Raw genomic sequence first — 24,080 nt, forward strand, 5'->3', positions numbered from 1 at the left:
GCCTCCCTGAACTCAGGACTCTTAAGTACATATTAAGACTGAGGAAAAAACCAAAAGTACAAATGACAGAAGTCGGTTGTGCCCTAAGAGATGTTTCAAGTGCTACGGGGTTCTGTGAGGTCACCTTTTCGCGGAAAAGCAGCGTGCCCTCCAAACTAAAGGACATCACCCTTTTGATTGTTCTCATTTTGTCCCCTCTGTGGGGGACCAACAATGCTAACATTCGATGCAAAGCAAAGCGGAGGCGGCAAGGGACACCGGAAAGGAACAGCTGGGACACAATGAGAATGTCGGCACCAGGTGAAAACATGTAGCGCAGCAGACGCCACTCATCAACCTGCATGGCAGTTGTCAAAGGGGAGCCGGACTTGCTGCATACACTGTCTCCAAGTACACACACACCTTTTTTTTTTTAAGAATACAAGGGGCGGTGTGCTGTGGGGATCTATCAGGTAACATTCATGGGCAGTCACAGTGTCCTAGCACTCAATCATAGATTAGATCATAACATTAGGCACCAGTAAGAGGGATTTTAAGTCACTAGATTCATCGCCCAACTCCAGGGAGGCAGCGTTTCACTCAACTGCAGTCGAAAAATGTAACTTTAGGTTTAATTAGTGGAGAAGAGCACAGTCATTCTGGTCAGACAGAGACGGATGGGAGGGACCCTCCAGATCTGGAAGCGAATACACCCCCATTAGAATAATCTACCATTTAAGATCAAAAGGGCAGCAGCTCCCCAAGGACCAAGTTTAGAGGGTTGGGAAGGAAGGAGGAATGGAAACAGGAAATGCAGGGAGAAATGGGATAGGTGATGGTATGTTGAGGGGAATCCAATGGCTGAATTAAAACAAAATGTGTATGAATGGCTGAATATAAAACTGATGATCTGCTCTATAAACTTTCTCATTCACAATAAAGTTTTTTAAAAAATAAAAGGAACTAGCGAACTTCTGGAGTATTATTTAATTGCTTACAGAAAGCCTAGCCCTGAGTAGGAATTGCTTTGGAAATAGCCACTTAAGCAAGGGCAAGTTAATAAGAAACTGTGTCAACCAGGAAGGAAATGTAACCATCAATCTGTATTTGCTTTCACAACGGGAATCCCTCCTAAAGATGTTCTTCGTGGGCAGATCTTATGCGTGTAGCTTGCTTTCATATCCCCAAATGTAAAAGCTGTGAATGTAGTGTCATAGTACCTAGTCGCTACTTGGTTCATGGATTTTCACTGATCTTCTGTCCGGTTTTTAATTGGTCTTGTTTCCAATTTGGTTCCTATTGGAGTGCGTGGGTACGAAAACTCACTGCCATCAAGTCGATGCTGATGCACAGTGACTCTGTAGGACCAGGTAGACTTGCCCCTAAGTTTCACAGACTGTCACTCTTTACAGGAGTAGAAAGCCCCCCATCTTTCTCCCAAGGAGCGACTGGTGGTTTCAAACTGCTGACCTTACAGTTAGCAGCCCGACTCGTAACCACAGCGCCACCACAGCTCTATGGGTTAGGCCACATTAATGCCACTTGGGCATCGCCATCCCTATTTGGTGTTCAGGTGCATGGGTTACTCCTGCTGTACACATATAGATGCTGTGAAAATAAAGTTATCATGCTGAGCTAGGGACCGCATGTTGTGTGTCACGGGGTCAATTCCAACTCCTAGCACCCCTATAGGACAGTGTATAACTGCCCTATAGGGTGTCCAAGGCTTTATGGAATCTTTATGGTAGCAAAGCACCAGATCTTTTTCCCCAAGAGGCTGCTGCTGGGTTCCCTATGCTGCTTTCTGAGTTAGCAGCTAGGCACTTACCCCTCTCTGTCCGCTGACTTCAAGAGCTACACATCGCTCTACTATCCCTAATTAAAAGCTCTAGTAACAAATTCTGCAAGTGAAACGCAGTCATTTTACCAGCTCACATTTCAGTTATTAGGACACAGAGGAGCAAGGGAACTGGACAAATGAAGGCTTTTGAAGCACTGCTGGCATCTACTAAATGTATGTTTGTTTTTAAATCCTCATAATTGTGGTTGCTTCATGATATACCATTCAGACAAAATGTGAGCTAATTTGAACAGATTCTATCAAAGGAGGTAAGGGTCTTGTTAAGCTTCCATTTGCTCTTCCAAACAGATTTTTCAAAGTTCAAATAATTTCAAGGCACCCAAGTTATCTTACAAAGGAGCCCTGGTGGTACAACAGTTATGAGCTGGGCTGCAATCCACAAGGTCAGCAGTTCAAAACCACCAGCTGCTCCTTGAGAGAAACATGAGGCTTTCTACTCCTGTAAAGAGTTAGTCTCCGAAACCACAGGGACAGTTCTACTTTGTCCTATGGGTTTGCGCTACACGTCCACATCAACCTGACGGCAGTGTTTTTGTTTTATTGTTTTACATTTTATTAAAGTCAAACAATTTGTTGGAGTGGAAATTTTCCTCATTCAAAATGCTAGAGAACCAGTAATTAGAGAATGGCTGAGAATTAACAGACTAAACAATAAGTAATTTTATTTATATCTGAATTTTAACCCTTCATAAAATCAAGTAACATTCGCAAGTTTACCCATTGTTTCCCAAGGTTTGGGATCTTTGCCAGTCCTAGTGTGGGAGACAATGTGACGTCTCGGGACACGGACATGAAATAATACCAGCTCGTAATGGAGACGCTGTCATTCTTTTAATCCTTGCATTGCATCTGAGAATCTTTGGCCTGGATCTGTAATGCTTCTTCAACATAGTTGACTTGTTTAGCAGAGAGCAAGCCTTAAGACTCAAGAACTGCTGCAGATAACATCAATCATCAAATACTTAATAGCATTGCCTTGTTTCAGGTAAACTTAATCTTATGGTGGCCATTAATTTATCGTGATAGCAGTTTAAGAATTGGATGTTGCAAAATCCGTTCTATTTTTTTCTAAAATAATTTTTTTAAAGGGCAACAAAGTTGGAAGATTGCCTTGTGCTTCTCTTGTATCCTAAGGGGGGTCGGCTTCCACTGTAAGTGTAGTTACATCACAGGTTCCCAAACTCACTTGATTTACTGCCCCTTTTCCAGAAAAAGAAATTACTCAACACCCCCACACTGCCAGCAATGGAAAACCTTTGTCTGAACACCCACCATCCAGGATGAAGTGTAGGTAGCTGCTTTCGCAGCCTCCGCGGATCACTGCAGCGCCCCCAGGGCCGATTCTGCCCATTCTGGAAACACTAGGCTACATAGCAGCAGTGCTTTGTATCAAGCCCATTCAAACAAGGATCTGTATTAAAGTCTGCAAACTAGAATTGTACATCTAATTTACTTATTTATACTTTTTCCCACCAGTGTGCATCTCTTAATAATCATAGAATATAACCCTAAATTAGAATATCAGTGGCAAAAATATTTCCACACAATAGCTTAAAAAATTAAATATGGAGGTCAAATCCTTATTTTCCATTGGTACCTTAAATCTTCCCAGTGTCCCATAACTATAAAAACCCAAACTCACTGCCATTGAGTTGATTCTGACTCACGGCGACCCAATAGGACAAAGTAGAACTGCTGTTTTGGGTTCCTAAGACTGTAACTCTTTACAGGAGTAGAAAGCCTCATCTTTCTCCTGCAGAGCAGCTGGTGGTTTCAAACTGCTAACTTCATGATTAGCAGCCCAATATGCACCTATTACGCCACCCAGGCCCCTTCCATAACCAGACTTATTTTTCTTAACTACTCTTCATTCTCTTCACTTCCTGGCCTGCGTTAAAATACTATTTGTCCTCTTGCTGTGTCTATCTGCCTAGGGTTATTGATATCAGTCATGTTTCTCTCAGGTCACAACGCCAACACATCGCAAGTGTTTTATTCCAATTTATGTTCCAACTGGGGACTTTCACAAGGTTTTCACGTCTCAGCTGTCTGGGTCTTTATAATAAAACAGCACATCTCTTTAAAAATTTGAAGTTAACAAACAGGCAAAAAAAGATTCTATCTACCACTCAGAATTTACATTAAGGTTCTTATATTTGTTTATAGGCTTACGATTTTTCCTTTTCGCCGGAGTGTATCAGAGCAAATCCTAGATATCATGCCATTAAACAATATATCTCAGTGTGCAGCTCTTAAAAGGGTAGGAATATTTTCTTATGTCAGTTTATCACTGCAAGAGTCCTAACAGAACTCACAGACAGTATTCATAATGAAGGGGGTTATTAGGGTTGCAATTCAAGGGGGAAATGCTCATGATCGTTGTTCAGGCAAAACGATTTCTCTGCACATTTCTAGACAGGCCTCTCAGCCTCGTCTCTGCCCTACTTGGGCAATGTTACAGACTCTTATGGCTGCCAATAAATGCTCAAAGGGCATGCCACTCCACTGGAGACCCCAACCTGACATTACTCAGTTCCAGCCCGTGGTCAACCAACCCAGGTCTTCCAAGTAAGTGCTCAGAGGCAACCCATTCCACAAGCCAGCTGCTTGCCCTAAACCACTTGTCCTGTGGGCTGGGAAGTCTGCCACTCTACCTCTTGCCCTGTCTCCGGTTCTGCTACAGCTGCTCCTCTGTGGACAATGCTGCCTCCTGGATCAAGGAGATTCAATGAGCAGGGATCTCAGGGTCCAGAGGATGCTCTCTACTCCTGGGTCTGCTCTCATGCTGGTAGTGAGGGCCTCCCTCCTCCTGCTTCTGAGACGTGAGCAGAATGGCAATCCCAAGTAACCCCGTTAACCCTCACTAACAACTGAATCATATCCTCCCTCACTTCCTTACCCAGAGCCATCAGGACAAGCTGTCCTGCGGGAGAAAGCCACATTAAATCATACACTGCACCGCAGTTTGGGAAGTTCTGAGGCGAAACGTACCTGATGGGATTTTAGTGCTATGAGAGTTACCAGCACTGTGCTGGAACAAAAAGATCCTCTAGTTTTGAAATTTTTACTGTTCTGAAATTCAGGTATTGACATTGGGTCAAAAACTAAAATTGGGTCAAAAACACCTAAGACATTTATTAAAAACTCAAGAGTATCAAAATGCCTTTGTACATTATTTTAGTAAAAAATTATTAATAAACAGATTTCCAATGTAACTTAACATAAGAGTACAAAGAAGTAGATGTGTTTTCTTCAATGAAACAGATCTGACAGATTTAAACAATTACTAAGACAAAACGACCTTAAGAAGTTCAGATTTTCCTGCCTTGTGATTAGTAAGTGCCTTTGGAAATGGCTGACAGTATCACTGTCTTCAAGAGGGAGAGTTGACAATTTGATGGTACTTTCTACATTGTATCATGTAAATAAAAGATGCAATAATAGTAATAAATCTTAGTGAAATGCTACAGGTTTTGGTGATATAGCTTTCTCAGATTTCTACCAATGATTATATATTTGAGGTATAATTACCTCTAAATGTAAACTAGTTCAATATGAATTCACATATGTCCTCTGCAACAAGTTGTCAATGTATTAATCTAATGCTGTATTTTAGGACAGAACTATCTACCTAGCAATACTTATAATAATCCAGAAAAGAAACTGACCATATATACTCGTGTACAAGGCGAGTTTTCCCGCACATTTTAAATGCAGTTTTTGTGGTAAAATTGGTGCCTCAGCTGACGTTCGGGTAGGCTTGTACTCAAGTATGTACGGTAGTTCCAAGTTAAATTATGTTTAAGAGTTAAAAGGTTTTCGGAAAACAAAAGCATAGACAGTAAACATTACGTGTCAGTTTTTTAGGTACGAGTAATTTCTGCACAAATAATATTCTTCTGTAAATCTTACAAGACAAAAATAGAACCAAATAATCCTTAGATGAACCTCACACATCCAAAGCAGCTGAGTAGCAAAGTCAAAGCCATTCTTGTTATTTGCACATTAGTTTGCTAAGTCAAATTGCATCTTAGAACAAAACCAAACAAGCCTACACTCGCTGCCGGGCAAGAGTGCGGCTAGCTTTCCAACACTGGGTTTAGAGGTAACGTCTCACACCAGCGAAGTACCGCAGACCACCTCGCTCATAAGATTCCCTAAGAACAGCATTAAATGACAATAAAAGTTCGCATTCTTATTGCTCAAGCGATGAGCTCTGGCCAATATTAAAAACAGTAATGCTTTCATCTTCTAAGTAGGTGAAATGATGAAGAAACATTACCGAGTATCTCGGCACACAGAATCACTAATGAGCTATCTAGTCTGTAATCTAGTGGATAGCATCTATTTTCATCTCCCAAGATACACCAAAGGAGTCTATGTATCCAGATTGATCCTCTTCCGCAGCGGATACCATTTTCTCTGAGGACAGTGTTCAGGTCTCTTTCTTCTCTGCACCACGTTAGTGGTCTTGCAGGTAGTGGTCTCTGGAGGTGTGGTTTCTAGTTGTGCTAGGAAACTCTCCGGTGTGACATCGGGTTTCCTATCGCAACAGGAAAAGACTTCTTGGTGGACCCTCTGGAGCTGAATAACAGGCTGCATCTTTAAAACTTGGGAAAATCCATCCGCTTGTTCAATTAATGCAGGCAAACACTGTGAAAAGACACAAACAGGTTCACAGGCACAAACAGAGATAAATATAACACTCTCGAAGCTTAGTCTTTGGGTCAGATTTTTGCTGAGGCCAAATTTTGGGGCTCATGATTATGCAAAGCTATCTTCACAATTCTAGTTAATAGATGAAGAAATATTGGGGTTCTTAAAATGTTTTGGTGGTGAAATAATGAGTAGGAAGTGATAGAACTTTCATACACTAATGTTAGAATCACTGGCACTTGAGCAATCTCGGTCCTCCAGAGCAGAGCTCAGTATCACTTTCCCGTACGGTCCACCTCAGCTGTCTTTGGCCTCTACAGCCATGCTTTCCTACCGCTGCTACTCGACTCTGCTACCACAGCGCCCCAACAGCCACAGCCAGGAAACCACGGACTCCACATAACCGGTCATCATCAACACACGCAGTGGGCTGTATTTGGTCTAGCCAAACAGTTTGGCAAGAGACTCAGGTAAAGTTTGGGCTGCTAACCAAAAGGTCAATGGTTCAAACCCACTAGGCCACTCCACTGGATAAAGACTGAAGCTGGCTGCTCCCATAAAGATGTACTGTGGAGGGTTGCTGAGGGTTTGGTAGTGTCTGATCAAAACCATGGTGGGACAGAAGCATGACCACCAGAAAATCATGGGACCATTACAAATCACACGTGAACTGCTACCAGAACAGAGGTCCTGAAGAAAGACTTTAAAAATAATGTCCATATAGTAGAAACCCAAAGGTTTTCCAGTCGAGGGTAAAATGCATTTCAAGACTGCGAACAAACTGATGGCAGTATTGCTAAGTACTCCTGAAGTGGCTCCGGCACGGTGGGTTAGGCGCCAAGCTGACAGCAATGCACCACTCACTAGGAGAAGCTCCTGTAAGATGGCACCATTGCAGGGACTGGAAGGGTATGTAGGATAGTGGGCCGTGGTGCCAGATTTCTGGGGCTCAAATCCTGGTTCAGTTACTTAACTGGGCAACCAACTTCACCTCTCTGTGCCTGCTTCCTCATCCGTAAAGTGCGAAATAGCAGTATGTTATCTTGTAAGCTCACTGCAAGGATTAAATGAGATAATCTATGTAAGAAGGGAGAAGGTGTGTCGGACCCATACTACAGAAAACTAAACACTGAACCATATGGGTTCCTAGTCACGGCACCACTGGCGAACACAGCAGAACTCTCCGCCGAGCTCCAAGGCTGCACAGCTTTGTGCAACCAGGCGGACGGATCTTTCTCTTGCGGAGAAGCTGGAAGTTCAAACTGCGGTCTCTTGGTAGCAGCTGAGTGCTTTAACCCATGCCAGCTATATTATATATTATCAAAAGTGGTTTGATAAGCTGCTAATACTCAGAATTTGTGTGTGTGTGTGTATATATATATATATATATATATGTCTCACTAATGAGCTATCTATATATAATAACTCTCTGGCACAAAGTTGGTGCCTGTTAAGTGGTAGTTACTCCAAAATATTATTGTCATTTAATAAATTCATTAGAGATCTCTGAAAGACTACTGAGAATTCCTGTTTCTGTAGTTTAACACACATATAGATGTTGAAAGTGTCCTACCTAGCCATACAGTTTGTTCATTTTATAAGTTTCTAGCATACAGCTTTTACCTTCATGGCTTCCCCAAGCTCCTTAGCTATTGTATTCCCTCTGTGTTTCAAAATCTCCATACGAGAGGCTGCAAAGAAACCACCAAACAGTATACTTTAGGTTTTTATTTTTGTGTAATACCAAATCATAAAATATTTGCAAATACTATTTAGACAAAAATATATTAGAACCACTCAGCTTAGTCCTTAGAATGGTCTATAATCTATTAAAATAAGCATTTTATTAAATTTATCTAGGTAAATAAAGACTGAAAATAAAAAAAAATAAAAAAAAACCCAGTAGCATAAAACCCAAGGTTCTGAGCTGAAGATGACAGAAAATAAGAAATCCAGGAGGAATCTTAGAATTGTGTCCCACCAAGAGAAAGCATAACGCTCATGGTATTAATTATCTATGTATGCTCAAGTATACAGTCACATTTGGCAAAAAATTGAACTCAACTTTTACCTTACTTTCAATCTTCAAAAAAATCAAACATATTTGAACTTAGAATATACAACTATGCACTGACAGAAGCTATACCTCAATGAGTTTCTGGGGGAAACTGTAATAAATTCATCAGTAACATTAACTTCTCTTTCCTTACTTTCTTGATACTTTTCAGACCGCTCAGCTGCTTCATTTTTTTCTCCAATCTTTGTTAGAAACGATAGAATAGCTCCGGGCTATTCCATAACCAGATTGCAAACAAACACCCCTGGATTACGAATGCATACCATTACTATGCTTGTCTGTAAATCAAATACGTGTGTGAGTCAAGGCAGTTAAATATGGCTTGTATCTATTGTCAGTCAAATAAATGTGTTGTGGTAAATAGTGTTAGCAAACCTTTCTATACGAAAAACATCAAACACTTTCACATACATCAATGCATCCACAACACAATACAGAATTAACAATGGTTTGATATGTACTCCTCCCTTCTTTGATATTATGAGACACTGTATGTGCTTCCAATTTTTAACAGTCCTTATGTCGGCTATTTTCTCACTATTGGTTGAAGACTGTCCATTTGTAACCTGGAGACTGCCTGTATTCAATGATCAAACCAAAGAAAAACCAAACCACCAAACTCCTGAAACACACAGCAAGTCTACCCTGAAGGACAAGGAAGAACTGCTCCCGCACGATTCCGAGACTGCTGTATTTTATGGGAGTGGAAAGCCCCATCATTCTCCCATGGAGCAGCTGATGATTTGGAACCACAGATTGCGCAGTTAGCAGCCCAATGCACAACCACTACGCTACCAGGGCTCCTTAAAAGCCTCTATGTGGGCTGGTTTATAACTATGGGTTGTATGTAAGTCTGTCCATTTGCAGCCTGCAGACTTTATTCAATGACAAAACTCAAAATAACACACTGCCATTGAATCAATTCCAACCTGCAGGGCAGGGTAGAAACTAGCCCTGTGTTTCTGAGACTGTAACTCTTTACAGAAGTAGAAAAACCTCTTATTTCTCCCATGATTCAATGACAAGGAGAAAGAAAAATTTTACTATGACTCTGAATGAAAGTGGAACTAAGAAAATCCTTTCCATATGGAATCATTTATAAATTAGGATTTTAGAAGACTGGTTCTCATGAAAAACTTTTAAAGTCAAGTGTACAGCTTTTTTAGATGGAGCATATAGGTTACATGGGGCTCCAGAGACTGGTTATGCACATGGGACGCACTTTCCATCCAGACACACAGCCAGGTTGAAGGTAAAAGGAGGAGAAACAGGTTATCTTATGCAAATAAGAAACAATAGAAAGCAGGGGTATGCCATTAATTTCAACAAAGTAGACTTTAAGTAAAATCTAGGTACATGAGGCCTAAAAGAACATTGTGTATTGATAAAAGGGTCAACCTATCAAGAAATTAAACAATTAAAAAATATGTGCACATATAGCAAATGGCAGGGTCTCAAAATGCATGAAGCAAACACTGGCGGCATTTAAAGGAACACTAGTTCTATAATAATGTTGGGAGAGTTTTGTATCCCATTTTCAATATGGATAAAACGAAATAGAACAGCCTTCAGAAAATACAGGATTTTAACACTATGGTAAACCAACTAAAGGAGTCTTAGTAGTAAACCAAAGGTTAGCATTGGGTTGCAAACCAAGAGGTTGGTGGTTCAAGCCCATCAGCTCTTCCTAGGGAACCCACGAGGCAGTCTGCTTCCATAAAGACTGACAGTCTCCAAAACACTATGGACCAGGTCTACTGTCCTATAGGGTCGGTAAGGGTTGAGATCAACTCCATGGAAAGTGGATCTCTGTGTGCATATAAACCAACAACATCTATCCAAACAAAAGGAACCGAAGTACTGATAGAGGCTACAATATGAATTAATCTCAAAAACATTGCAGGGAAAGCAGCCAATAAAATGAATCTGACACAAAAGGCCACATACTGTAGTACAACGGACTCCACACGGAGATCTGGAACAGGAAAGCTCAGAGAGAGAGAGATCAGTGATGGACAGAGGTTGAGGTGGAGCCAGTAGGTGGAAGTGGAAGTACTTATGGCATGAGGCTGTCTTTTGGAGGAAGGAAAATGTTTGAGAGCTAGATAATGGTGACAGATTACACAACATCATGGATGCATTATTATACTTTAAAATGGTTAAAATAGTAAATTTTATCTTATCTGTATTCTAGATCCCTAACTCTAAGGCCTACCCTAAAACACACACACACACACAACTCTAAGCCCTTCCTCTAAAACACACACACAACATCCAGTTAGGAGTTAGCCAGACTTCCAAGTTGGCCATCCAGGATCCAGGTATTCACATCCTTATGCAGTATCTCCCACACTGTAATAGGGTTGGTACAGTAACTTCCAGCTCAAGTAACTGCATATTACTGTTTTCTTTTTTTTGGGTTTGCATCACCTTTATTATGTTTATTTTTTTACATTTTACTAGGGGCTCATACAACTCTTATCACAATCCATACATATACATACATCAATTGTATAAAGCACACCCCTACATTCTTTGCCTTAATCTTTTTCAAAGCATTTGCTCTCCACTTAAGCCCTTTGCATCAGGTCCTCTTTTTTTTCCCCTTCCCTCCCCGCTCCCCCCTCCCTCATGAGCCCTTGATAATTTATAGATTATTATTTTTTCATATCTTGCCCTATCCGGAGTCTACCTTCCCCCCTTCTCTGCTGTCCGTCTCCCAGGGAGGAGGTTACATGTAGATCCTTGTAATCAGTTCCCCCTTTCCAACCCACTCACCCTCCACTCTCCCAGTATCATCCCTCACACCACTGGTCCTGAAGGTATCATCCACCCTGGATTCCCTGTGCCTCCAGTTCCCATATGCACCAGTGTACAATCTCTGCCCTATCTAGTCCTGCTAGGTAGAATTTGGATCATGGTAGTTGGGGGGAGGAAGCATCCAGGATCTGGGGGAAAGCTGTGTTCTTCATCGGTACTACCTCGCACCCTGACTGACCTATCTCCTCTCCTAAACCCCTCTATGAGTGGATCTCCAGTGGCCAACAAATGGGCTTTGGGTCTCCACTCTGCACTTCCCCCTTCATTCACTATGGTGTGTGTCTGTCTGTGTGTGTGTAGATATATATATATTTTGCATGATGCCTTATACCTGGTCTCTTTAGCACCTCGTGATCGCACAGGCTGGTGTGCTTCTTCCATGTGGGCATTGTTGCTTCTCAGCTAGATGGCCGCTTGTTCACCTTCAAGCCTTTAAGACCCCAAACACTATCTCTTTTGATAGCTGGGCACCATCAGCTTTCTTCGTCACATTTGCTTATGCACCCGTTTGTCTTCAGCGATCGTATCATGGAGGTGTGCAGCCAATGATGATTTTTTGTTCTGGGTCTTTGATGCCTGATAACTGATCCCTTCAGGACCTCGTGATCACACAGGCTGGTGTGTTCTTCCATGTGGGCTTTGTTGCTTCTGAACTAGATGGCTGCTTGTTTATCTTCAAGCCTGTAAGACCCCAGACACTATTTCTTTTGATAGCCGGGCACCATCAACTTTCTTCAACACATTTACTTGTTCACCCGCTTTGGCCTCAGCAGTTGTGTCTGGAGGGTGAGCATCGTAGAGTGCCAATTTAATAAAAGAAAGTACTCATGCATTGAGGGAGTGCTTGAGTAGAGGCCCAAGGTCCTTCCACCACCTTAATACTAAACCTATAAATATAGACACATAGATCTATTTCCCCATCCTCATATATATATTTGCATGTACATGTCTTTGTCTAGACCTCTATAAATGCCCTTTGCCTCCTAGCTCTTTCCTCCATCTCCCTTGACTTTCCTCCTGCCCCACTACCATGCTCCGTCCCCACCTGGGTTACAGCTATACCTCTTCTCTACGCAACCTCACCCTTGATCATTCCCTGCCAGGCCTGCCACTACCCCCTCACTACCATTTTGGGTCCCATGTTGTTCCCTTGTCCCTGTGTTTATTAACACCACTTCCTTACCCTCCCACCTCCCCCTATTCCAAGTCCCCCCGGAACTGTCGGTCCCGTTGTTTTTCCTCCAGATAGTTCATCCAGCCTGTCTTATTTAGACAGACCTGTGGAGACAATAACATGTACGAAAACAAGACAGAGGAAAACAAAGCAACAGTATATAACCAGACAACAAAACAACAACAACAAACCACTGACAAAGAACAAAACAAAAGACATCAAGAAAGAAGAGCTTGTAGTTAGTTCAGGGATCGTTTGCTGGCCCTTAGGAGCGTTTTCCAGTCCAGTCTGTTGGGGCACCACGCCCTGGCCCCAAAGTCCACTTTCAGCATTCCCTGGGGACCTTGCCGCTCCATTCCCTTGCTGTTCCGCTGCACTCCACCACACTTGCATATTATTTTACAATGAGGTTATGAAAAAAGTATGTAACTTCTGACGTGGGCACTCATGCTTGCTGTGTGCGCTCTCTCAGTTCACTACCTTTGGAAGAAGCACGCTAACACATTGTGAAGAGGTTTACAATGTGTTCTAACAGCTAACGAGGAAGTACGGTCTGCCAACAATCACATGAATGACTCTGGAACGGGATTGTGCGGCCCTGTTTGTATCATCAGATGACTTTAGACTAAGGTGACAGCTGTACTGCAACCTTGTGAGAGACTCTAAGGCAGCCCATCCAGCTGAGCCAGACCATCCAAAGTCCCAACATTTAGAAACAGTAAGCAAAACCAGGAAAACAAAACCCACAGGCATTAAGTTGATTCCAACTCACAGCAACCCTTACAGGGCAGGTGGGACTGCTCCCCAAGGTTTCCAAGACTAGTCTTTACCAAGACAGACAGCCTCATCTTTCACCTGCTCAGAAATGCTAAGAGATGTTGTTTTAAATGGTTAAATTCTCGAATTTGTTACATGGTAATAGATAAGTAATAAGAGAGCAACATAGTTTCAAATCTGTATGTTTAGGATTATCCTAAAAGGAAACTAAAGTTCTCAGTGAGATTTCTTTTTAAACATATATGTGTAAACAGTACTATCCACGTCACTAGGAGCCTTGGTGTTATGCATTGGGAAGTAAGCACCAGGTCAACAGTTCAAAACGACTAGCCACTCCACATAAGAAAGATGAGGCTTTCAACTCCCATAGAGATTTACAGCCTCAGAGACCCACTGTGGCAGTTCTACTCTGTCCTACTGGGTAATGATGAGTCAGCATTGACTCAATGACAGTGAGTTTGGTTTTGTTTTTTATACTAACAATACCAAGCGTTGGTGAGAATACAGGGCAATTGGAACTATCAGACTTGCTAATCTAAGTAGAAATCAGTTAATAATAATTTTGGAAAAATTTTAGTAGTGTCAATAAAAGCTAACTCATAGCTACCCAAAAGGGCAGGGTAAAACTGCCACGTCAGATTTCAGAGACTGTAACTCTTTATGGGAATAGAAAAACTTGTCTTTCCCCCGTGGAGTGGCTGGTGGTTTTGAACTGCAGACTTTGTGATTAGCATCCTGCACCACCAGGGCTCAACTCAACGGCAGCGAGTTTGATGAAAGCTAAACAAACATCTTCCATGACTCAACTTCTTGATATATATCTGTAAGAAATGAGTCTAAGAATGTTCATAGGGGCTTTATTTATAATAGACAAAGCCTACAAGTAACATGCATAATACTCAATAGGATAAATTGCTTAAAGACACAGCATACCATAAGACATAAAAAGAGTCTGCTAGACTCAAAACGTGAACTAATCTTTTAAGGAAACAGATCACCAGGCCTTTGTTCTACAGCACCACTTAACAGGCTCAAATACCAACCGAGTGGTGAATACAAACCATCTGACCTATCCAAGCATCTACAACAAGAATACATGTTGTATAATTCCATTCCCATCTATTGTACAAATGGAATCATACAGCATGTATTATTTTTTTTACATTCTTTAGATCAATGTGCTTTCAACAGTATTAATCCATTTCTAAGAAGCTCAAGAATTGGTAAAACAAATCTATGTTGACCCAAGTCAGTGGTCACCTCTGGCAGGAGACCATTAAACAGAAATAGACATAAAGCAGTCTTTTTAGGTACTAGACACCTTTAGACATATTTGAAATTTGTGATGTCCATAAAGTTGGAAAACAAAGTACCGTATATACTTGTGTATAACCAGAGCTTTTCAGCACATTTTTAATGCATTTTTTGTGGTGAAATTAGGTGCCTCAGCTGATATTTGGGTCGGCTTATACTTGAGTATGTACAGTAAGTGTGCTGTGTTATATTTTCAAAGGAGATTATTTTCTTCAACCTCAATATAACTTTTCAGATAAAATACTTCTCAATTTAAAGCAATGAGTCCAATTGTTAAATCTAAAAATAAAATATACTATGCTCCCAACTTTCTAGACACCCTGGATTATACTGACTGTATGTATGAAAACTTGCTGGGTACATTATTTGACAACGTTGTATTCAAGAATGTTTATTTTACCTTTCCCATCGCAGATGACCATCAAGGCAGCAATTACCCAGGGATATGTGGGTTTAAATTCATCGACCTGTGTCCTGTATGCTATCCCTCAACACACACATACACAACACACATTCAATATGACCTTAGAATGTTTATTTCACTTTCACATATACTTCACTGCTATTGTATGTTGATAAAAGAGCCTATCTCCAACGGATTCTTCAGTTTCCTTCATTGTTGGCAGCTCTGATAACCATGTCCATTGACTCACAGAGCCCTTTACAAGGGCTCTGAAAAACGAAGTGCTGTCAGTGTCAGATAAAAAAGATCCCTGACACACCTGGGCCATGTTTTCACACTGGACTGTAAACCTCCCTGCTCAGCAAACCAGTGGCTCTCCATGCATGGCACCAGCAGCAATGATGGTGTTACTGGGCCAAGATGACTGGGTTCGTGGGTAAAATGCAACTAAGTTGTAGGCTTGGATAAGTATAAATGAACTTTCACACATTAACTGATCATTTAGTCCTCCTGGGCTTGAATGGCACGCTGTATCTTCAAAAAAAAACAAACCCACACTTTCCCATGAAGGCCACTAGGGGGCAATAATCTCCCCAGTAAGACGACAGGTATATTTTCCCTGAATTTCCTTGGGAAGTGTCCTCATTCTCCTTATCTCAACCCCCCAGCGTTGTAGCAGGTACCCGGCATGTAGTGAAGGTGAGCAACGGGTATAACAGACCAAGGCTATGCTGGAGGGCACAATAAGGGACCACCAAGGGTGCTGTCAATCTAAGGTGGATCTTTGCAGAAGACAATCTAAAGACTGTTTTTTTTTAACAGCATGTATCAATATTTATTAAAATAGAAAACAAAATTCAAGGTAACTAATGTGCTTTTACACCTAATTTTATTATACAAAGGACATGAGCAGTAGATCTTTTTTATATGAAGACTGCACACCGTTATGTGAAAAAAGGTTGGCATACCCGTTCTAGCAAGAACTGTCAGTGAAAGATCTGGTTAAGGAAATGGAAGTGAAAACGGAGCAAATTACCTATAGAAACCACAAGACAAATTGGTGATGGATACCCAGGGTGGATGGAGGCAAGCGGTGGATGGTAAATAATATGCTGTAGCAACACAAGGGAATAAGAGGGAAATGTGGGAGCCAGGGAACATGATCCAACACAGAAAAAAGGAAATCCCCAAGGAGCTAATGAAAGCAACAGACTGGCTGGACGCCTGGTAGTCAGCACAGAAAACAACCTTAAGAGGTGAGAAGGCTTCCACAGGAATCTCTAACGAAGACTTTTTAAACAAGTTTGATGAATAATCGGAAGTGCTTACAACACTGAAATAACTTTCACAGCTTTGTTGAGGGTTTGGGAAAGCCTTAGTGATAGAAGGAAATTGAAAAATAAACCAACATCATTCTACATGAAGGTAGGAGGCTGTTCAAGAGAGAAAATGCATTCCAAGTAATCATGTCATCCTGCTGGCTATAAAAGAGAGCTGTTTCAGAATCAGGAAAAGGAATCTATGTATCGTGAAAGAGCCGCATGCACAAATTCCTGCCTGAAGTGGTGGAGGCCACTGCACTGAGCCCATGAGACAGAGCAGAGGGACCAGGCTGAGACATATGGCAGAGCAGGTGGGCTTCCTGGTCCACAGCGTGAGTAAAGCCGAGTGCCTCTGGGCAGGAAGATGGCTTGCAGACAGAACTGTCCTTTGGGCACCGATCAGGAAGGACTAAAGGAGCTTCATAACACTTCTCTGAGCAGGGCAGCGTGGCTAAGAGGTCCAGCATCGAAGAAAGACATGCCTATCAGCCTGACTGAAAGAAGTGCTGGGGGTGAGAGGGCTCTATCTTTTCATGGTTTTGATCCTCACTTGATATAAACTGTTAACGTCCCTAATAAAACCAAATTCAGTGCCACTGAGTCAGTGCTGACTCATAGCAGCCCAAGACAGTAACTGTTTATGGGAGTATAAAGCTTCGTCTCCCAACTTCCCTAATAAGCCCCCATAATTGGGAGTATTCTCTGTGAGCTCTGGGTGGCCATTTCACCAGATTATCAAGCCTACCAAGAAGGAGAGTGGCTGGGATGGTCAGTGTGAACACGGGGTAAAGGAAGTTGGGGTGCACAAATCTCAGAGCTCTGCTTCAACAGGAATCATCCTTGGGCAGATATGGAGCTGGAGTCTCCTTCCTCCAAGACTCCTGGACCATTTTCTCATGGTCAGCAGAAAATGAATGAATGACTATTTTAACCATTAATGACACGTGTCTGGCAGTAATGAACACCAGGAGTTAACTGCATATCAACTTAGTTGGACCATAATTCAAAGTAGTTTGACAGTTATGCAATGACATGTGTTAGAACTTAATGCAATTATGCAACTTGGTAGTTATGTAATGTAATTTTCTACCATTTTTACATAATGCCCATTTTCACATAATGTCCTACTAGTATTTTGAGCTTAATCATATTGATAAGCAAAGAATAGATGCAATGAACACCACTGATTTTTTTATAAGAGAATGAGGTTGAAATTATGTTGTTAAGTACAGATTGTTCTTTTGAGAAACTTTACTATAAATGGAAAGGGAGGTCAGGGGAGCAAAGTACAATGGCTTGCCCTGTTCACTCTTCTGACTGCTCATTCCTATTGATACAAGAGTTGACATTCAAAGGGGCTTCAAAAAGATTGTGGAAAAATGAAATTTAAAATGGATTTGTTCTACAAAAATGTTAAAGCCCCATGTACATTTCCAATTAATCTTACAGGATACCTTTAGCATCCCTGAGACAAACAAGTTTCACCAGCCTCTTTTTTGTTTTCTCCTAATTTTTAAAATCACAAACATATAAGTGTTTCAGCTGCGTTTTAGATTTAATAGGGCTTTATAAGATAGGCTAGAAATTTACTCTTTTATAATTGCTGTTATAAGGCACTTGTCTAATACACCCAACATTTGATGGGGTGGGCATGGGGGAGGGGGATGCAGGCTAAAGTACATCTTAGTTCCAAAGCTCACAGAGACATAACTTTTAGAGCATATCAATTTGTAAATGGACAGCTGCCTAAAATATTCTGGAAGTGGTTTGAGAGAGACTCCATTATTAGGAAAGCAGAACTGCCCCTAGGTCCTAGGTCCTGTGCTTGTAGGATCACCAAGAGAACTGGAAGGACCCCAGGTTCTGCAGAGAAGCTTAAAATATGTCCTTGCCACCCTACCCGTTTAGTGAAGGGCCGGAGAAAAAGGGAGCCTTTCAGTTAACTTAAGACGTTTACCAAAAATGACAATACAGAAGCAATCATTCCTTTTATTAACAGGATTATGTAAGGTTCTAATTGACCGATGAGGATCACATCTTACAGATAATCAGTAGATTCCTGCAAGGATGTCAGTAAAACAAAACAACCCCCAGTTGCCTCCCACACACAAAAAACAAAAACGTTTGCGCTTAAAAATGTGGAAGTCAGGCAGCCTTGAAAACACTGCCTTCCCAAGTCGCTTGCTTTCTGAAGCATAGGGAAATGAAAAAGTGGAAATGAGAGATTGAGTAATCAAGCCAGTTTTGCTTTCAGGTCACTGTACTGACTAAACTAGGAAACACGAACATCCCAAAGCCTGTGTAAATGCAGACATTCAGCAGAAAAGCATTAACTAAGTACTTTGTGAACATCAACAAAGAAGCACGCACTACCTGGGATGCCTGGAGAGTACAGGTCTCTAAAGAGGTCACTGAAACCGTGGTTCAGAATCATGCATTAGAGAGAAAGTTGCATCCCTGGAGAAAATGAAGTAAAAAACTAAGCGGGGGGGAACCCTAGGCAGGGATGTATGACTTTGTGGATGCTTGTTCTTCCATTCTTCTCACCAGATGATCAACGCCATAGAGCAAGGACCTTTACTGCTACTCATCCTCACATCCTGCACAGCTAGACTAGCTCTGGCAGATAGGAGATGCTCAATAAACGTAACTGAATGCATGGACGAGCCATGGTCATTTGCTAAGTATTTATTGACCATGGTGCTACATGCTGCCTATGCATAATGCAAACACAAGGGGATCACTCAAAGTTTGTGAAAAAAAATTCTATTACCTCTTAATTTTACTTTACGTGAACTTTTAAAATCCCTCTCATATAATGTAAAATAAACTCATGGAGCTTTGGAGAGACAGAAAGAGATCATAAGCAAAATAAGTAAGTAAATACAATGCCTATATTAACAAAGAACTGACATAAAGTTCAATGCAGACTCAAGAGAGGACATGGAGTGAGGGCTATCACTGAAAATGTCTAATGGATCTTGGTCAAAATCAGAGAATCCCAAAAAGATTTTAGCTACCCTCTATCAGCTACCCTCTATATTAAGAGCAGTGTGAATTCAAATTCCTCACAATGTGATCCAGAGTTGATATGACATTCTAGGACACGTACTTGTGCCTCATGCAGAATTTGTGCCTGGATTAAGAAGTAGTCTTTGAACCAGAACAAAAGGATATCGTGTGATTCCGAAGTGGAAAAGGTGTGCTGAAGGGATGTAGCTTTCACCTCTCTTATTGTTGTACGATGAACAAATAATAAAAGCTGAACTAAATGAAGAAGAATGCAGCAATCAAAATAAAGGATAACTACCAACCCAAATATGCAGATGATACCATTTTGCTTACTGAAAATAAAGAGGACTCAAAGCACTTACTTTTTTTTTTAAAGCACTTACTTAATGAAGGTCAAAGACGTTTACTACGGATGATACCTAACCATGATGAAAACAAAAATCTCCACAAGGAATACCATAGAAGGAGAAAAAGCTGAAGTTGCCAGTGATTTCATTCAGGTTGAACAACAATCAGCGGCTCCTGGAAGTAGCAATCAAGAAGAAACAAATGATCAATCTCTTGCACACGACCTGTAAAGTTTTAAGATGTCACTGCATCGGACCCATGTTTTCAATCACCCCATGTGCTGGTTGGGGTAGAAGAACTGATGAATTTAAGCTGCAGTGTTGGTGGAGAAAAAAATAGGTATGTGGGGTCTAGCTGCACTTCAAAAAATTGTGGAAGAATCCCACCCTTCTTATTTCTCCATAAACCATCCAAAGCCCCCTTGGTATACTGTCAGGAGATTCTTTAAATAATGTCTTTGAAGAAATACAACTAGAGTGGCTCCTTAGAAGTGAGGATGATTATGATTTTGGCTCACGTCCTTAAACACATCGGCAGGAAAGTCCACTCACTAGAAAAGTGTACCGTGCGTGGTGAAGTAACTGGGGAGCCCCCAATTGAATGAGCTGGAACCACAGCCACAGCAGCAGACTCAAACACACCAAGGACCAGGAAGATGTCACAGGATGGAAGGTTGAACACAAAAGGTTGCCATGAGTTGGACTGACAATAGATATGAGAAAGAATAACTGGAGAGAGGCTATGTTTATATTGTAATTAGGATGGTTAAAGATCCCTCTGAGAAGATAACACTTAAGTGAAAAGATGCTAACGTTAGAATCATGTGTGCAGGTGAGACCCTTTCAGAGACGGGAAAGATGGGCAATGGGGCTAGAGCGAGTAGCAAAGAGCCTACAGTGAGTGAATTTGAAAAGGTATATAGAGTACATATATCATGTTAAGAAAATGCTGTCTGAAATTATATGCACGTATTTTTCTTTTCCCCTAAGCCAATAAAAAACTTAAGAATTTTAAGTGATGACTGGCATGATCTGTTTGCTAAAAAGAAAAGACTCCTTTTTAGAGTAGGGTTAAGCTTTCAGAGACACTGCTCAAGGCTCAGCATCGCCACAGCTGCCACAGACCCCTCCCCGGCACCAGCCCCGCTACTGTCCATCTTCCTGGGGTCCACCTTGACGCACTATCACCAACGGAGAGTCCAGTTTATCCCCTCCGCCCCACAGCTCCTATCGGCTCTGTGTCTTGCACTCTGTATCATAGAGTCCTAGGGGTTTGGACAAATGCATAATGTCACATGCTGCTCTTAGAGACTCGTGCAGAATAGTTTCATAGCTCTAAAAATTCCCTTTGCTCTGCCTAGCAATTCTCCGTGATTTTTAAAAGAGCATTCTGTTCATTAAGCAGGAAAAGTAGATACAGACACTAACACTGGGTAGATTTCTGAAGCAGTAGCCGACAGGAAGTGGAGGAAGGAAGCCAAAGCAACAGCACGAAATTAAATGCTCCCCTTGCTTTTCAGTTCAGGTTGGTTTTTCTTTAAGTACGTCTGCGTGAATGTGTGCAGAATGGTTGGATGTAAAACTTTCACCCAATCCACAACCAAAAGGGTTTTTAAAGTATGCTCATATGATTCAGTTTATGTAAAATTGCCCATTTAATTAATAAATGTTTACAGAGTATGCTAATGATAATGAAGGTTAACTATGTATGCTAATGACCTTGAAGCTATGAATACAGAAGTGGGCAAGCAAAGTTTATGTCTATAAGGGTGCTTACAATACAGTGGGGGAATGAAGGAAAATAAGTCTGACAGGGAAATAATGCAGGTTAAGAGTCTGATACGGTCATACTTTGAACAAAAACTGAATAAAGTGAGTCATACTAATAAACACAAGAAAAGATGCTCAACATTTTTAGCCATCAAGGAAATGGGACACCATTTCACACCCACCTTGAAAATATTACATGAATAAGGCACGGACAAAAGATCATATCTGATTCCACATAGATGAAATCCCCCAAATAGGAGATCTACAGACACAGAAAATTACTGGTTGCCAAGGCCAGGTACAGGGTTAAAGGTGATTGAGGATAATTTCTGCGGGATGTTGGGGTCTCCTTCTGGGGTGATGAAAATGTTCTAAAATTAATTGTGGGGACTCTACTAAATATCACTGAATTTTATGCTTTCCAAGTATGAGTTAAAGGGGATGTGAACTACACCTGTTAACGTGTGAAAAGATAATGGTGTGCCCCACACACCTTGAAGAGAAAAACAAAGTGTGAAGACTCGCAGTTCCTGATTTCAAAAGTACTTTAAAGCAACCATAATTAACCACCTTCATCCCCAAAGAATGGCAAGGAGGGAAAGATGAAAGTGGGAGGCTGGGAAGATTGCAGGCAAACTGGAATCTTCATGTTCTCCAAGCAGGGATGTAAGAATGGTCCAGCCACAGTGGAAAAGTTGGGCAGTTCCTCAAAAAAACAGAATATAGAACTACAGAACTACCACAGGACCTAGCAATCCCAGTCCTCGGTATACACCCAGAAGTGAAAGAGGGAACATACACAGAAACCTGTACACCAGCGTTTACTGCAGCACTTCCCACAACAGCCAACAGGTGGAAACCACAATGACCATCAAGAGATGACGGGTACAAACGGGGGTACACAAAGATAAATAACGTTCTGAAGCATGGATGAAGCTGGAAAACATGCTGAGCAAAATAAATTAGTTGCAAAAGGACAAACACTACATGATCTTATGAAGTAAGTAAATATGAATATAAGGAGCCAGAGATGTTAGGTGGTTACCAACGGTGGGAGGGAGGAAGGAAGGAGAAGTTTCTGCTCAAGGAGTTTATGTTAAAGGCTGTGGAATAATTTGGGAAAGATAGCAACAGCGATAGGAAAACTTTAATCAATGTCACTAAAATAAATGTAGAAATTGTCAACAGGTGAAATATTTTGTTGTAGATATTTTCACAAAAACTAACGCTACAGTGATTAAAACAATGTGAGAATAATTGAAGGGAAGGCATGTAAACCAAGAGGTTGAATTGAGAGTTCAGAGATAAACTCATTAAATCTACTGCCAAATGATTACCAACAAGGGGTCCAAGTCCACTTGCTGGGAATTCCATTTGTCCAAGCACAATTTGTTGAAAAGACTATTCTTTTCCAATTGAATTTTTGGTTTCCTCCAACCTCCTTTGCTCCATAGGAGACTCAGGTGGCCACTTGCAAGCTTTGAAGACGTCAGACACTTTCCACCAGAATAGGATGTAGAACACTATGTTTAGGAATCACGTTATGTCAACTGACTCAATTACAGCATTGCAAACCCTATGGGACAGTTCTACTCTGAGTCAAAGGTGACTTGAAAGCCGTGGGGCTTGGGGGTGAAGCGCTGGTGGCACAGTGAGGACTGTGCTGCGCTGCAAGTTCAGCAGCTAGAACCCACCAGCGGCTCCAAAGGGAAAAGAAGAGGATTTCTGTTCCTGTAAAGCTGTATAGGCAAAAAAAAAAAAAAAAAGAAAAAAAGCTGTATAGGCTCGGAAACCCACAGGGCAGTTTTATTTACTCTTTCCGACAGGGTTGCTATGAGTCGGAATCCAGTGGATGGCAGTGAGTTTGGTTCTTGGTCGGGTTTTTACAAACTACTACTCATGTATTACTGTAGTTAGTTTATACAACCCCTTATCTCGTTTAATTACCTTGATTAGTACTTAAGAAGAATAGGCAGGACATTTGGCAGATTTAATGACAGAGCTGGATTCAGAGACAAGGTTCCAAGTGTAAAATTTAGCATTTTACTAATAAAGAGGCAGAGGCTTGAAGGGGACAAGTGCTTTGCCCATGGATAGAATGCTAATGATTTATACATTAATTTTGTTGTCTTCACCTAACAGAAACTGCAGTCCAAGTTTATAAAGATTATGAAAAAGATAATGAATGACAAGTCCTCAAATTTGGACCAAAAGGTAACTGGAGTTATCTAGTGGGAAAGGAACCAGAGTGAAATTAGAGATGGCTGAAGTATCATGGAAAACGTTAACCCAGTTATATGGAAACTGTCGAATAAGTACTTAACTTGCCATGTAAGCTTTCACCAAGACCAGTTTTCTATAAGGGGGTCTCCACTAGTAATATGTACATGTAATGGTGGGAACAAAAATTATCTAGGCCTTTAAAGGATCATTTAAGTAGAAAATTTTCCCTATGATTAAAACCATGAACACAGGCACAGGGTTTGCTTATGACCCTACAAGTTTCAATCGCTGTTTCTACAATGTCTAATATCCAAATGAATCTATGCTAACCACTGGATTTAGGCC

At 41.2% G+C, this 24,080-nt stretch overlaps 1 protein-coding gene across 1 annotated transcript in view; it reads right to left on the reverse strand.

Annotated features, from left to right (window-relative positions):
* Nucleotides 1–2,445: 2,445 nt before the first annotated feature.
* The window catches only part of NSL1 (NSL1 component of MIS12 kinetochore complex), a 43,706-nt gene continuing 22,071 nt past the window's right edge, over nucleotides 2,446–24,080 (reverse strand). Inside the window, exons 5-6 of the mRNA XM_075530130.1 lie at nucleotides 8,120–8,187; nucleotides 2,446–6,493 (exon numbers count right to left, since the gene is read on the reverse strand). Of these exons, the coding sequence (XP_075386245.1) occupies nucleotides 6,218–6,493; nucleotides 8,120–8,187 (344 nt within the window). The 3' untranslated portion in view covers nucleotides 2,446–6,217. The remainder of the gene's footprint in view (nucleotides 6,494–8,119; nucleotides 8,188–24,080) is intronic.

The sequence above is a fragment of the Tenrec ecaudatus genome, chromosome 1 (assembly GCF_050624435.1).
Source record: "Tenrec ecaudatus isolate mTenEca1 chromosome 1, mTenEca1.hap1, whole genome shotgun sequence".
Lineage (NCBI taxonomy): Eukaryota > Metazoa > Chordata > Mammalia > Afrosoricida > Tenrecidae > Tenrec > Tenrec ecaudatus.